General features: G+C 39.6%; 1 protein-coding gene across 1 annotated transcript; it reads right to left on the bottom strand.

Annotated features, from left to right (window-relative positions):
- Positions 1 to 372: 372 nt before the first annotated feature.
- Positions 373 to 15,105, bottom strand: LOC119723889. Its single transcript, XM_038194785.1, has 4 exons — positions 15,029 to 15,105; positions 2,081 to 2,225; positions 1,409 to 1,528; positions 373 to 545 (listed from the first exon to the last, which is right to left on the bottom strand). Exons 2-4 carry the CDS (start codon positions 2,211 to 2,213, stop codon positions 421 to 423), a joined length of 378 nt encoding a protein of 125 aa, XP_038050713.1. The 5' UTR covers positions 2,214 to 2,225; positions 15,029 to 15,105; the 3' UTR covers positions 373 to 420.
- Positions 15,106 to 15,504: the final 399 nt, after the last annotated feature.

The raw sequence follows: 15,504 nt of genomic DNA, 5'->3' as shown, positions 1-15,504 counted from the left end.
GTCATACGCGTCTGCACACATGTTGGATCCAGTAAGCCCCGCCCACTGTGCACGTAGGCAATTAACATGACCTCCTCTCCAATGCCACACTGCATGTTACAGCCGTGCGCATCATACGCGCGTGCACACATGTCAGACTTTTGTGCGCACATGTCAGATGTAAGTCGCAGCTGTGATTGGTCAGAACACAATGGGACGGGACTTAATGGATTGGTCTATTAATGTCAGATGATACTTTATTTTCACGAAAAAAGTCTTACTTTCTCAAACTCTTTGGAGGCAAAAAGACGATGTGCTTTTAATAATTCTGTACATTAACAAAAAACAAAGCATTCATTGTATTCCTATCGTACACATTACAAGTGTGAGTCTAGTCTGTAAAGAATGAATACATTGACATCTGGTTTGGAGTTGGTACATTCATTGATAATTACCTTGTGCACCTGAGGCCACATGTGATGTTGTCGGTTGCTGTGATGTACTTGGTGGATTCTCTGATATGTCAACTGATGGATGACCAGAGTGGTGTGATGCATGTGCATCATCTTCAATCAATTCGAAAATGAGAAGGGCAATTGTTTATTGTCGAACTCAAAAGGAGACAAGCACATTATTAGGGAACAAGCTGATTTACCCGATCATAGATCGGGTAGGGCGTAGTGTTGGGGTTGAAAATGTGGGGAGTTAAATGTAAATGGGGGATTCAGTTGAGAAGACATGCAGTTATAGAAGAGCAATTTCTATGGTGTGATCTGAGGCAATTTCTGACCACTGAAACCAATTTGAGAAAAAGATCATCTTTTAAACATCATTTTTGAGCTTGGAGTATTTGAATCAGCTACATGTATTCTGAGCAATAGAATCATTATAGTAGGCTACAATTTTTATTTGGGGAAGAAAAAGCGGGTGGGGGGGGGGGCAAACAATTTCCCCGCTTTAATATGTGTGTGTGTGTGTGGGGGGGGGGGGGGGTTCCGCTCTGTAATTTGAAGTGTTATCCAAACACACAGAAGATTACAGAATGAATTTGAATTGGGGGTGCTAACTCCATTGGCCAAAGTGAAGAACACTAGGAGGTTTAATGCTTAATTGCAAGTTTACTACACAAGTTTACAGTAACGCATCTCTAGTTGAGGCCAGTGGTTGGTAAAGCAGCAAAAGGTCTCTGCTTTGATGAAACTGTACAAAATTGCATTAAGTTTACAATACTTGGAGGGAGCAACTACATCATTGTATACAGACAAACAGTGACCTTGACATTTGTCCTGCTTTATTATGCTCATCAACAATATCAACAATGTTTACTATTTCATCAGAAACCTATTTGAATCATGTATTAAATAGAAATAAGCAAATAGGAGTGGATGCAAACAAAGAGATTGTGTATCATTAATTATTTGTTTTCTACCTTTTGATTGGTAGATATTGATGGTGCAATCTTTTGGGTTGAAGATGGGTACGTGTCCAGAGCCAGATATCTGCTGCACTGACTGTTGCAATTGATTGACTGCTGCAACTGGGATCATGTCTGGAAAACGGGAATAAAATGTCTCTCATTACACAATGCCTGAAGAAATCCCCCTCATCTGATTGGTGGGCCACTGATCACATGACTTATTGGATTATTCACCCCAACCCACGGCCTGGCTACACTGCAAAAATAGAAGTTCCATTCCATGGTCACACTATTGGTGGCACTGTAACATGGCTCTGATGGCTCTAACAAATCAGATGACAAGGATTTATTCAGGCGTTGTATAAACAAATAATGAATGTTTCACATTTGTGCAACATAAAGAATAGTTTCATGAGGTGACAGATGGAATTATTCTTACCACTGCACTCATCATAACCATTTAAAAAAAACAATTACAATAAATTCCTGCAAAAAAAAATTCAATGAAGTCAAGAAGTAAAGAAAGTGAATAGCCCCTTGCACTTCAATACACATTTCTTAACTTAAACAATTCCTTTGCATTTTAATTCCGTACAAACTGTAAAGCGTGAACAAGTCAACAGTGAAATGTCTCCAGGAATCAACGTGCATACGGTTTGCTTACAGCCAGGGTTTATTGCTCACCTGTTGTCTGGTCCTGGTTGTCTGGTCTCCTCAAGGCCAGTGCTTGCTCCTGAGTCTCTGCACAGTCTCCATCAGCAACCTGCCCCTGTCTCTCAGCATCTTGTGTTGGCATCAACTGTTCTTGTTCAGCCATTTTGGATGAAATCTGATGGGAAAATTATTGAACCATGAGAAATCATTAGGAAGGTACTAAAGCTTTAAGCTGTTAAGAGTATTCCGGTTTTATGGTGTAAATTATTGAAAGTCAACGGTTAAATACTTCAATGTTTGTTTGACATTTTTACGATGTCAAATTCAACCATTGTACATTAAAACTGCATTGATTCTCACGGCATCAACTTGGAAAAAAATGGATACTGATGTCATTGTTTTTGTCATAATTTTGTTGAAAATCTTGACAACTAGTATAAGGGGAGAGCTGGTTTCTGAGTTCATGTTGTTGGAGCAGTACTGTTATAAACGTGAATACAAAATAGGTAGAACTGCTAGACCGAAAATTTTGGACTCTCATATATCAATAAAGCAAGAGCCTAGACTCATAAACGTAGCGTTGTTATTGACGCCTCGTTCACGGGTCTAGATAGAGACCAGCATCAAGCTATCACCACATTGGGCACAGCATTCCATTATCAAGTGAGCCCCTCATTCAACACCAGATTCATAACAAGATTTGCCACTACGGTGTTTCATAACAGACATCGAGAAAAAAAATTAATCGAGAGGAATACTGTAAAAGTGGTGTTGGACATTCTCTTTCTTTTTGTTGAGTATGGCAGAGCACGATTGGCTGTACGATAACTGACTTAGTTTGAAGACCTTGAAATAAACAGGGAGCTGACTTGTAAAAACAATGGACAATGGCTTGCAGCACCACATTCAAAATGTATGTGGGTAGCGTCAGTACCATACTGTGAGGAAGGTACACTTATCACCATTTTGCCACAGAGGTCATGGCGCATCACTGGAAAACATGAATTATGCAATACATACATGTGCACCAGCAGGCACGTAAATGTACGTATGGGATCGGTCGGGATGCATGGCCTTGTTTTGTGTCTGCCTTGTGTCTTGTTTTGTGTTCTTCTTTTTTACTTCACGACAGAGTTGAATTATTGCAGCTGCTTTTTTTAAATTTAAATTAAATTTGATCACCGAGTCTGATTGAAATGGAATCCAGGGATAAATTATTTTGAAAAAACAAAACAAAACGTCTCCATAAATTCCCTCACTCCGTAAAGCTCATTGTGCACATGTGGAAGCTATGACGTCTACTGATGACCCCAAGAAATTTTGGCAATATATCAAATCACAACGTAGAAATAATTCTGGTGTTCAGGTCCTCAAGGTTAATGACGTTGACATAACTGGTGACAAGGAGAAAGCCGAGGCTCTAGCTAATCAATTCAGTAGCATCTTTACTAGAGAGGAAGCCTTGCAGTTACCATGCTTGCCCGACAGTAGTTACCCTGACATGCCTGACATAAAAGTGACTGAGGGAGGTGTTCTGAAACTGATTAAATCAATGGACGTTTCCAAGGCAGCTGGGCCAGACCAAATATCAAATAGAGCCCTCAAACTGGCTGCGGATGAAATCGCCCCCATCCTTGCGCACATCTTCCAACAATCTTTAGACACAGGTGAGCTGCCGGCAGATTGGAAAAAGGCCAACATAACCCCTTTGTTCAAGAAGGGCGCTACATCTGATCCAGCTAATTATAGACCAGTATCCCTAACTTCAGTGTGTTGCAAATTTCTGGAGCATATTGTTGACAGTCAATTGATGAAACACCTCGACCAGCATCAAATTCTATCTGAAAATCAGCATGCCTTCCGTAGAGGACGTTCATGTGAGAGTCAACTCATCTTGACTTTCAATGACCTTGCCCGTAATCACAACAATGGTATCACCACTGATATACATGTAGCAGTGTTGGACTTTTCAAAGGCGTTCGACACAGTACCACACCAGAAACTCCTTCAGAAGATTGATCATTATGGCATCAGTGGAAAGATTAAAAACTGGATCTCTGCATACCTAAACAACCGGATACAGAGGGTTGTTGTCATCGGTGAATTGTCCAGCTGGCATAAAGTTCTCAGCGGTGTGCCACAGGGGACTGTGTTGGGACCACACTTGTTCCTCCTTTTCATCAACGACATTCAATTAGCTGTGAGGGTAGCCTTGTTCAATGCGGTCTCTCGGCTTTTTGTCGAAGGGAGATAATCGGGCCCTGCACCCACAATCAACGCGGCTACGTGCGTGTACCACCGACCCTTGTCCGTACGAACGGTTCGGTACTAACACAACCAGCATGCACACACACGTGAGTACGGACTGTACGCATGGTGTAATAAGGCAGTAAATGTAGGCCTACTATGTTCTGCGTGTGGGTGTACGTACGTACGTGTGGGGGATATACGCGCCGCGTGGCCTGTCGAACGACCGCCTTGTTGGGTCTGCAACTTTCCGGGTTTAATGTCTTTCTTTACTTTTTCATCCAGTTTTGGACGAAAATGGGCGGGCTTCAGGATATGCGGGTATGCCGTGATGATTATGTAGATTCGTCTTGGACCAATCACATGAAACAACCTTCCCAATAGTATGATTAATTCATTTTGAAGCTGACCAATCGTAAGCTTCACAAGAATCATGTGACTTCGCGCGGCATGCATAATGCATTAGTCATCATGGCGTCTTTTTTAGCGAGACAGAAATGTTCGTCAATTTTTTCAACAATTTGACATTGATTCGAGTTTTTCGGCTCGTGTAATGAATCCATTTGAGTGGGCAACGATCGTCTAATGACAGCATTACCTGCAGAATTCGTTTGAGCCTTCAGTACTGCTTCGGACAGACTGGGACTGAACGACTTTCACCCACAGCAACGGGCCGCCATTGCAGCGTTTCTTCGCGGATGCGACGTGTTTGTTAGCTGACCAATGAGAATTCAGTATACGCGGGGGGTGGTACCTCATTACCGTAATAGGTTTTGCTGGGTCAACTTAAAACCATCAAGGCACTGGGTTACGCAGACTAGCTCATGCATGTGCTGTGTGTGCATGGCTGTTGTACGAGTACGTGTGTGTACGTGCGTACGTACATGTACAAGCATAGCCTTGCTGTATGGTACAAGTTACTTTCTCACTAGCAGCGCACGGGCATTGATATGTGCACTTAATTATGCCTTGCCAAGTTGATTAGGGATTTTCTTATCGGCGATTTTTTTTTTATCGGCGAATCGATAAGCCCAACGCCTTGGTCAAGGCTACTGTGAGGGGCATTATCAGGCTATTTTCCGAAGACTGCCTCATATATCATCAGATCAACTCCAATGAAGATGAGAAATTGTTGCAGGCTGACCTAGACTACCTCACTGGATGGGCTACTATGTGGGGTATGTGATTTAATGCGAGCAAATGTAAATCGATGCGAGTCTCTCGGAAACGCAACCCTGGTGAACCTGCCTATGAGATGGAGTGGGTCTTGAAGCAACTAAGGAATCCACGTACCAGGCATAAAAATCCAACACGACTTGGGATGGGAAAATCAGACACAGCATGCTGTTACCAAGGCAACGAGAGTCCTCAACTTCATCAAACGAAATTTCTACATGAGCTCTAAAAGCGTTAAGGAAAGGTTATATTTCACACTCGTCCGGCCACTCTTAGAATATGGTGTAGCAGCATGGAACCCTTATAAAATCAGTCATCAGTCTGCGATTGAGAAAATTCAGCGTAGAGCTGCACGCTTCGTTCATGGAGATTACACCAGACAGAGCAGTGTCTCCCACATGTTATCGTCTCTTGGATGGGAGAAGTTAACTGATAGAAGGGAAACCCACCAGATGACTCAACTCTACAAGATCATCACTCACACCATTGACATTGATGCTTCAGACTATCAACCAAAAACACAGAGATCCAGGAGGGGGAACAAAAACCAATTTAACATAGTGCAAACATCCTCAACTGTATTCAAGAACTCATTTTTTCCAAGGACAATTAAATTATGGAATGACCTGCCCCAACACATCACCGACTCTTTGAAGCACAAGACCTTTAGGGACAACTACTACAACCACATCATGACCGCGACCTAGGTGCTGACACCTCCCCGTGACCTCCTAGTCAAGATCCCTAGAGGATGTTTCAGGAGGAAACCAACCAAGTACCAAGTACAAGTACCAAGTAGTACAAAATCATTGTCTGTGGATTAAAAATAATTCAATTTCATAATCAACATGACAAACAAGTGGGCTTATAAGGTCTTAAGCTTAATTTCTTAAAGGAAAGACACTTGGACGAAAACAGTTCTAGTTGCGGCTATTTTAACGCTAAACAGTTAATAAAATCAGTCACAACTAGAGGTTGTAGGAACAACCACACGGTGTTGGGCCATGGATAACTTTGCCACACACATCAATGCATGTTTAAATCCATGTTTGACTTATTCATCATGCCGCCAGAGGGCCCTCTAACATTTGATGACGTCACCTGTAACATTTTTGTACAGTTCTGCCTAGGCAAACACTCACACTTCCGGTTTCGACCGGAAGGAAAGGTCACATGATTTTGCACTTAATACCAAAAATGAAGACCCTGCAATATTGTATCCATTGCCATAAAAACAAAATCAAATCTGTAGCAATTTTATATTGATTTTCAAAGATTTACAATAAGTTGAAATACAATATTACAGGTTATGTTTAATATCAAATAGTACACATTTAATATCAAAATATTACACAAAGGACAACATTTAGGTTTGGTGAAGCAAAAAGGCTTTTGTACCCTAACCTAGGGACAGACAATGGGACAGACAGGACAAAGGACTACACCAGCATATGAGTGTGAATGCAGGTACTAAGACATAACGTTACTTTCTATACCCAGTAATACCCTGGGAAAAGAAATGTAATAAATACGAAATAAATTAAACATTACAGTTAATATTAATATGCATCAGGATTAATTTTGTTTTATTTTTATTTTTGTAGGTTTTTTTGACAAAATATAGCCTGTGATGGTGATTTTTTTTTTATAGATTCACACAGATTGTTCCAGAAATTTACACCACGTTTAAAGGTAGAGTCCATCATTTGTAATTTGTGCATTTTGTTCGTTTGAAGCAACAAAAGAGTTCAAAATCTAAAGAAGGATACTGAGCAACTAACCTGATGAAGTTTCAGCTAAGCTTCAGTTGTACATTCTGAGAAAAACAGCATTCTAAGATCTCAATTTCAAATCAAAAGTTGCTGAATCATGTTTTTGAATTGTTTTGAATTGCAACTATACGCGACGTCGCGCACTGATCCGATGAATTATAACAACTGCGCGCGCGTGTGCGTCGTTCGAATACTTGGGCGCGCTGCGCTGAATAACAAAACGAACTACTAATTTAAATTTTCCTACGGTGCTTCTTAAGAATCACCGTTGGAAATGCCTTCTTTCGTTGATTACTTCAAAATGACAGCTTCCCAGAAAGAATAATTTCACAGGGAGTTTAGTCTCCTTACTATCTTTCAACCAAGTTAGTTTTTCAACAATAATTACGCCAGTTACTTTTCGGATGGCTGCAAATGATGGACTCTACCTTTAATAAGACTGTTTTGAACAATGACGTTCGACTGTAACAAACATGGATATTTTTTTCTGGAAGCACTTTGAGTATTGTGTGAATGTACGTTTGATGACAACGTAAAGCATGAGCTAAACCAGTAATGCATGATTCATGTACTTAATATATGCTTTAATTTTTAACAGTTTTAGATTTGCAAATATGTTGGCAGTATGCACACGGTGGCCAGCATTAGAAATGATGCGAACGTATACTCTCTTTTGTAGCAACAAAATTTTGTCAACATTTACTGAGGAACTACCCCAGTTTAGAACTGAATAGTTTAATATGGGAAATCTAAATAAATTATATAGCACTGGGTCGAGAGTGAAAGTAAACGTTCCTGGATCAGGGATCTGTTCACTTTGCCTCTGTGACATCCATGGCATGTTGATTTGTTTTTTGTTCAACATGATTTATTGCACACACATCCGTGTTTCAGTTTCGGTACCATGTGGTACCACCGATACAAGAAAGTGACATAGCTGAAAGTTCAACAGGTTACCAAACTACTAGCTTTTCCAATGGTTCAAGGGACTTGCTATTTGTAACCTGAGATCACTGTATTATACTTCACTCTTCATCCGGGGTCAGTTCGCTTTGCCTTTGTGACATCCGTGGAATGTTGATTTGTTTTTGCTCAACATTTTATTGCACGCACATCCGCGTTTCAGTCTCGGTACCATGTGGTACCATCGATACAAGAAAGTTCACTAGCTGAAAGTTCAACAGGTTACCAAACTACTAGCTTTTCCAATGGTTCATAGGACTTGCTATTTGTAACCTGAGATCACTGTATATGGTTCACTCTTAATTTTGCTTAATTTTGTATGCTTGTAATAAATCAAGGAACCATAATTTGAAAACAAAAACAGATTCTCACTCAGAAAATTGAGTAAATATACACCGACTTTTGTTTCACGAAACTCGAACAATTCATCGAAATAAGAGTGTTGTAAGATTATTATACAACATTTTTAAGCCGAATCGCTTAGAAATTAAACAATAAGCAATAATTTAGCCTGAATGTGCTCATTAAATGTGCTCTGAACACTCAACGATACTTTCCTCACTTTTAATGTAACTTATCCAGCAGAAAAAGATTTACATAAATTAGGGTGCGAAACCTTAGATCACTTTTTTTGCTATGTGTAACTAGGTTTACCTTCCATGTGCATGCGCGCTAACTTAATGGCCACCGTGAACACACGTTGGCACACCATCACATGTTGCTTTCCTAGCCTGTCAAACTCAGGCCAGTATTGCATGTTAATTCATACTGGCTATACACCCAACAAATCTTATCCTTATTCAGTACAACGCGAAGATGTATCTACCTACGGCTGATGGATTCTAGATTTAGTCGGGCTTGCTTTAATGCAGTCCTTATCAGCTATCACTTCAATTTTTTTTCTTAAAAGCTCATAATTCTAAATTTATTCCAAAAGTGTTAAACCCTAAGATTAATATTGTCCTTCTGTTTAACTTTTACTTTTCACCTTTTGACCACCATCAGTTTCTATCATGTGACCCTTCCTTCCGGTTAAAACCGGAAGTACCTTAGTTTTTAAAATTGGCAGAAAATGCGAACTTGCTTTCAAAGATGTGAGTGTCTGCCTAGGCTGTACTTCAGAAATATATTACAGGTGACGTCATCAAATGTCAGAGCGCCCTCTAGCGGCAGGTTAAAAAAAACCGTCAAAAACGCATTTTCACTTGATATCTGTGGCAAAGTTTGCGGTATTCGCTTCAAAAATAATGTACATGATGACCTTAAAGCAGACAAGAAATATGCGCGAAAAAAAATTGATTACGTCATCAGATCGGAAGTATATTTTGAGTTGATGTGTGTGGCCGGCATGACAAGAACACTCGTCCTAAGACCAACCCGACCAACCATATAGGCAATTCGGGTTGGAACACACCATTTTGGAGAGCCTGCCCTAAGGGATTAATATATTTTTAAGCACTTATCCTATAATTGGTTCCTAAAAGGAGCGAAGGTCACTCTGCCTAAGAGATTTCAAGCATAATATTTGGTTGCTAAATTTAATCTGTCGGCCAACAAAAGTATTATATTAATGACGTACCTGAAATGTTTACTTGGTTTATATGTTGAAATGTGAAAATCCATGAATAAATGGCTGAGAATGATCTGTTACTGTTATGCTAGCATAAAACCGCAATTCAGCAGAAAGTATAGTTCCAGAAAGCAGTGTGGCTAACAGGTGGTAGTTCATTTAACCACAAGTCATTATCTCGCTGGGACTGTGGAGCAGGGAGTGGAGTTTGGTTTACATAAGGGCTCCCCAGGGGCTACCAACAGAGGTCCAAAATGGTGTGTGAAACTAGCAAATAGGTTTAAAGGTCTTTTTATTGTAACTTCCAGTCTGATGGCCTAATCTTTTTTTTCGCGTACAGGTGTTGTCTGCATTAAAGTCATCATGAACATTAATTTTGAAGTGAATACCGCAAACTTCGCCACAGACATCAAGTGAAAATGCGTTTTTGATGTTTTTTAACCTGCCGCTAGAGGGCGTTCCAACTCTTCATGGCGTCACCCATTACTTTTTTGGAAAGGTCAATCCAGTCAGACCCCAATATTGTTGAAAGCAAGTTCATATCTTTTTCCACTTTCAAATTATTAGGCACTTCCGGTTTCGACCGAAGGGTCACGCGATTTTACGCGCACAAGATTCATGTCGATTCCCGCAAAATTCAAGTTCCGGTCTCTCAGGGTTGATTTTATATTGAATTTCAAAGATTAAATTTATTATTTTTTGAAGTGACGTCATGTGACCCATGATGACGTCATGTTGACGTTATTGCAAAAAAGAACATCTTCAGTGGGTTGTGCATTCATGTATTGACAAATGAAGTTCTTATATGTTTCCATTTTTCCAAACACAACCAATCAAAGTGATCTTACTCAGCTGATAGTAGAGTCAATTATCAGTTCAGTTTGTGGCCTCAAACTACTACAGTTCTCCCAAAATGAAGTGATTCCGATCAATAACAGCCGTCACGCGTCATGTCGCTTTTCACTTACGTGTTCGTTACTTGGTTACTGAAAGAGCGCCCTCCATCGGCACTTGCAATGAATGTAAACAAACGTTCATTCATAAATTTTTCTGTCCGGAACAAACGTTTCAAGACGTAGGTGTGGTCAACTTCACATTTCAAGGGGGCTGCATGACATCTAAATTGTCACTTATTGGCACGAAACATGAGGAAGTTTTAGACCTATTTCTAATCTGCCATTTAACCAACAAAAAGAGATTAAATTCCTCAGGGTTGATTTTCCAGGAAGGTTCAAAGGAAAAAAGGTATTTTTCCTTTAAATTCCGGTCTGATGACGTAGTCAATTTGTTTTGCGCATACAGGTCTTGTCTGCATTAAGGTCATCATGTATATTCATTTTAGGGCGATTACCACAAATTTCGCCATAGACATCCACTTAAAAATTCGTTTTGGACATTTTTTTAACCTGCCGCTAGAGGGCGCTCGAACTGTTCATGGCATCACCGATCACGTTTTTTTAAATGTCAACCATCCACACACTAACATCGTTAAAAGCAAGTTCATATCTTTTTCCCTTTTAAAATTATTAGGCACTTCCGGTTTGGACCGGAAGGAGGGGTCAGGTGATTTTGCACGCACAAGATAAATTGAAAGTCATGTCTAATCATGTGGATTCCCGCAAAATTCAAGTTGCGGTCTGACGGTTGATTTTATATTGAATTTCAACGATTAAATTGATTATTTTTTGAAGTGACGTCACGTGACCCGTTCTGACGTCATAATGACATAATTGCAAAAAAGCACATCTTCAGTGGGTTGTGCATTCATGTATTGACAATTAAAGTTCATATATGTTTTCATTTTGACAAACTGTTCCGGAGAAGGATTTGCAAATTTTTGCATAGGAAAATAGTCAACAAACACAAAAATACACTAGAGGTTGTAGGAACAACCACACGGTGTTGGGCCATGGATTACCGAAAGCTTTGCCACACACATCAACTCAAAATATGCATGTTTAAATCCATGTTTGACTTTTTCAACATGCCGCCAGAGGGCGCTCTAACATTTTATGATGTCACCTGTACAATTTTTGTACAGTACTGCCTAGGCAGCCACTCACATCGTTGAAAGCAAGTTCGCATCTTCTGCCAATTTCAAATAATAAGACACTTCCGGTTTCGACCGGAAGGAAGGGTCACGTGATTTTGCACTTAATACCAAAAATGAAGTCCCTGCAATATTGTATCGATTGCCATAACAAACAAACTCAAATCTGTAGTAGTTGATTTTATATTGATTTTCAACGATTAAATCTAGAAATCTTTGATTGCTTGTAATACGATACTTGATGACGTCATTATGACATCATTACCAGAAAGTTCAAGAGCTATTTTAACTGTGCTATATACAGCCAAATCTTGATTATATCTATCACGGTATATTTTCTAGCAATTTTTAAGGTTTAAAGGTCTTTTTATTGTAACTTCCGGTCTGATGACGTAATCAATTTTTTTTCGCGCACAGGTGTTGTCTGCATTATGGTCATCATGTAAATTAATTTTGAAGCGATTACCGCAAACTTCGCCACAGACATCAAGTGAAAATGCGTTTCTAATGTTTTTTTAACCTGCCGCTAGAGGGCGCTCCAACACTTCATGGCGTCACCTATTATTTTTTTTGAAAGGTCAATCCAGGCAGACACTTTAATCGTTAAAAGCAAGTTCATATCTCTTTCCACTTTAAAATTATTAGGCACTTCCGGTTTCGACCGGAAGGAAGGGTCACATGATTTTATGCGCACAAGATAAAATGAAGATCATGTATTACCACGTCGATTCCCGCAAAATTCAGGCTCCGGTCTCTCACGGTTGATTTTATATGGAAAGATTAAATTTATTAAACTTTGAAGTGACGTCACGTGACCCGTGATGACGTCATGATTACGTAAAAAAATTTGCAAAAAAGCACATCTGCAGTATAGGTTGTGCATTCATGTATTGACAATTGAAGTTCATATATGTTTTCATTTTGACACACAGTTCTGGAGAAGGAATGTGTATAGAAGAAAAAAAAACCTAAAAACCCTAGCAAAAACAATAGGTTTTGGGCTAAAGCCGAACACCTAACTAGAGTTTCGCGTTTGTTTAGTTACAAACGCAGAGTGGTCGGGCGGAGAGCCTTTTCATTATACACTGCCCAGTTAAGTTAGGAATATACAAAAAAGGATCACAAAATTAAATCCCTTCAAGTACAATCAATATTTCAAAAAGATATCTTTAACGGTGTGATAAATTTCAGTAAACAATCTATGTGCACCAAAAAGTTATTTCTTGTTTGATGACGTCATCAGTCAAAAACGGTTAGTGAATACTGATAGAGTTCGGAGAGGATAATTTTTAACACCGGAAGTAAAGGTCAAAGTTTTGCGTCCGGGAACACGAAATGTTTTTCACGGCATAGTCTACAACCTCTCGGAAAAATGAACATGATACTCTATTTAGTTCAAAAGATACAACGCAAACTATTTTGTCAAAATTTGCCCTTAAATCGCTTGTAATTTGATACCTGATGACGTCGTGATGACGTAACAAAATTTGCAACATCTTCGTAATATGGTACACGTCTTCATATGGTACACGTCTTCATTTTGAATTCACCTAACTTTGACCTTCCGGTAGACCCGGAAGTAAAGGTCAAGCGAGTTTACGTACACAACAAAAAATGTTTAGCGATTAATGGTCTATCTGATTACAGAATACAAACATCATTGAATGTTTAGTTCAAGAGTTATAAGTGAAAGTAATTGGTCACTTTTTTAGATAAAATCACTTGTAATTTGACACCTGATGACGTAATCATGACGTCAGAGTAATATGCACCACGTCAGATGAGGGTCGATATATATTGAAAGTTCATACCATATACCGTTTAGGAGAAAACCCCCGGAAACGTATTGTCCGGAAAAAAAGAAAGAAAGAAAGAAAGAAAGAAGATTAATTGTACATGTCAGTTGTAACAGATCCAAAGAGTGGTCGGGTTGTGCCCGACCACTCAAATACACAGATTTGCTTTCTTAATGTAACTGATGATGTATTTCTTCCTGTCTTTTCATCTTTGCCGTAGCCCGTCATTTTTGACTCGCCAATCAGGCTAGTTTGACTAGTCCGCCGCTGTTTCGACTAGCATTTGGCTAGTGCCGGGGTGGGTTCAAAAGTCGAAACAATAATACGTTACAGCTTACGCGTTATACTAAGTTATAGTTGCACAAAACAATAAATAGAAATAAAGGAAAGGAGAGGGTGAGAGTGGAGGAGGGAAAGTAGAGGGAATAACCATAAAGGATGCAACTTTTGGCGCTTGAAAATTAATTGAAAAAAAGTGGTGATCCAGTAGCTTGAGTAACGCCAGCTGACATGCTCCATTTTCATTGAATATGGAGCATGTCAGTTGGAGTTACTCTAGCCCCATAAATGTGGCCTATTTACTGGACTGCCTCCGTAAGCCCCATAAATGTGGCCTATAATTTACTGGACTGCCTCCTTAAACATAGGCCACACATCCACATACATGTACAAAAATCGTGTTGACTTTGCCAAATTTTGATTTTCACATTTAGGCTTAGTTTGTAGGGTTTTTTTGCTTTAGAAGCATACTCACCCTCTTTATAGGCTAATCAGAAAGTGCTGCCTTTTTCAGATGTATATTTTTCGTGAAATTTCCAGATTCATTTTTACACGTTTGCGTATCAAAATTTCAACATGAAATTTCACAAAAATTAGACATCTGAAAACGGCAGCACTTTCTGACTAGCCTATAAAGAGGGTGAGTATGCTTCTAAAGCAAAACAATCCTACAAACTAAGCCTAAATGTGAAAATCAAAATTTGGCAAAGTCGACACGATTTTTGTACATGTGGATGTGTGGCCTATGTTTACGCATGGACATGATGGAGGAAGGAATTAATTCCTTCCTCCATGGTTTACGGAGGCAGTCCAGTAAATAGGCCACATTTATGGGGCTAGAGTTACTCAAGCTAGTGATCCAGTACGGAAATTTTACCCATGGTGGAGGTGTGGCCTTTATTTACGGAGGTAGTCCAGTAAATTGGCCACATTTATGGGGCTAGTCTTGGGAAGTTGAAGGTTGGGAAGTTGGTCCCTTTTTTTTGGCAAGAAAAACCTCTAAAAAATCAATGATTGTATCTTTAAAAAGAATCAAAATTGTCACGATGCGATACCCAACCATAATTACCACTTTAAATATATAACTAATATAGTAAAATGTGGTAAAAGAACAAATTTACCAACCTTCTTTAGCGAGCTCAGAATCTTGACCCAATCTTGTCGATCGCTTGATGATGAGCCGTCAGATTTATTTCCTGGTGTTGGTCATTGACCTCGGTGCAATAGAGGGCGGTATTCAAAAAAGTTGGTTTCGGACTTTCGGACTGGGCGGGGTCAAAACAGGAGGGCTTTGGGCAACCTCGTCCCCAGGGTGTCGAGCAGTACGCGCCCACCACTACCTGCTCTCTCTCCCTGGTATTGGATCATTTACATGTGCAAGATTTGTGCACACGTATGCAAATAAGGAACATTCTGGTGCCTGGATATGCGTTACACGTTAGCGTTTGTTTTTGTATGCGGTGTCTGGGGTAAAAACAGAGTCAATTCGTAGCAGCGCGAGCACGGCATGAGTTATGAAAACACGATTTTTGAAATCAAACTGTTACGATCTTATCGAGACAACATGCAGTATCATATTTCATATTAATATGAGCAAATTG

Source organism: Patiria miniata, unplaced genomic scaffold (genome assembly GCF_015706575.1).
Source record: "Patiria miniata isolate m_02_andy unplaced genomic scaffold, ASM1570657v1 HiC_scaffold_17, whole genome shotgun sequence".
NCBI classification, from domain to species: Eukaryota; Metazoa; Echinodermata; class Asteroidea; order Valvatida; family Asterinidae; genus Patiria; species Patiria miniata.
Note: the sequence above shows the minus strand (reverse complement) of the source record. Positions and strands in the feature narration are given on the sequence as shown.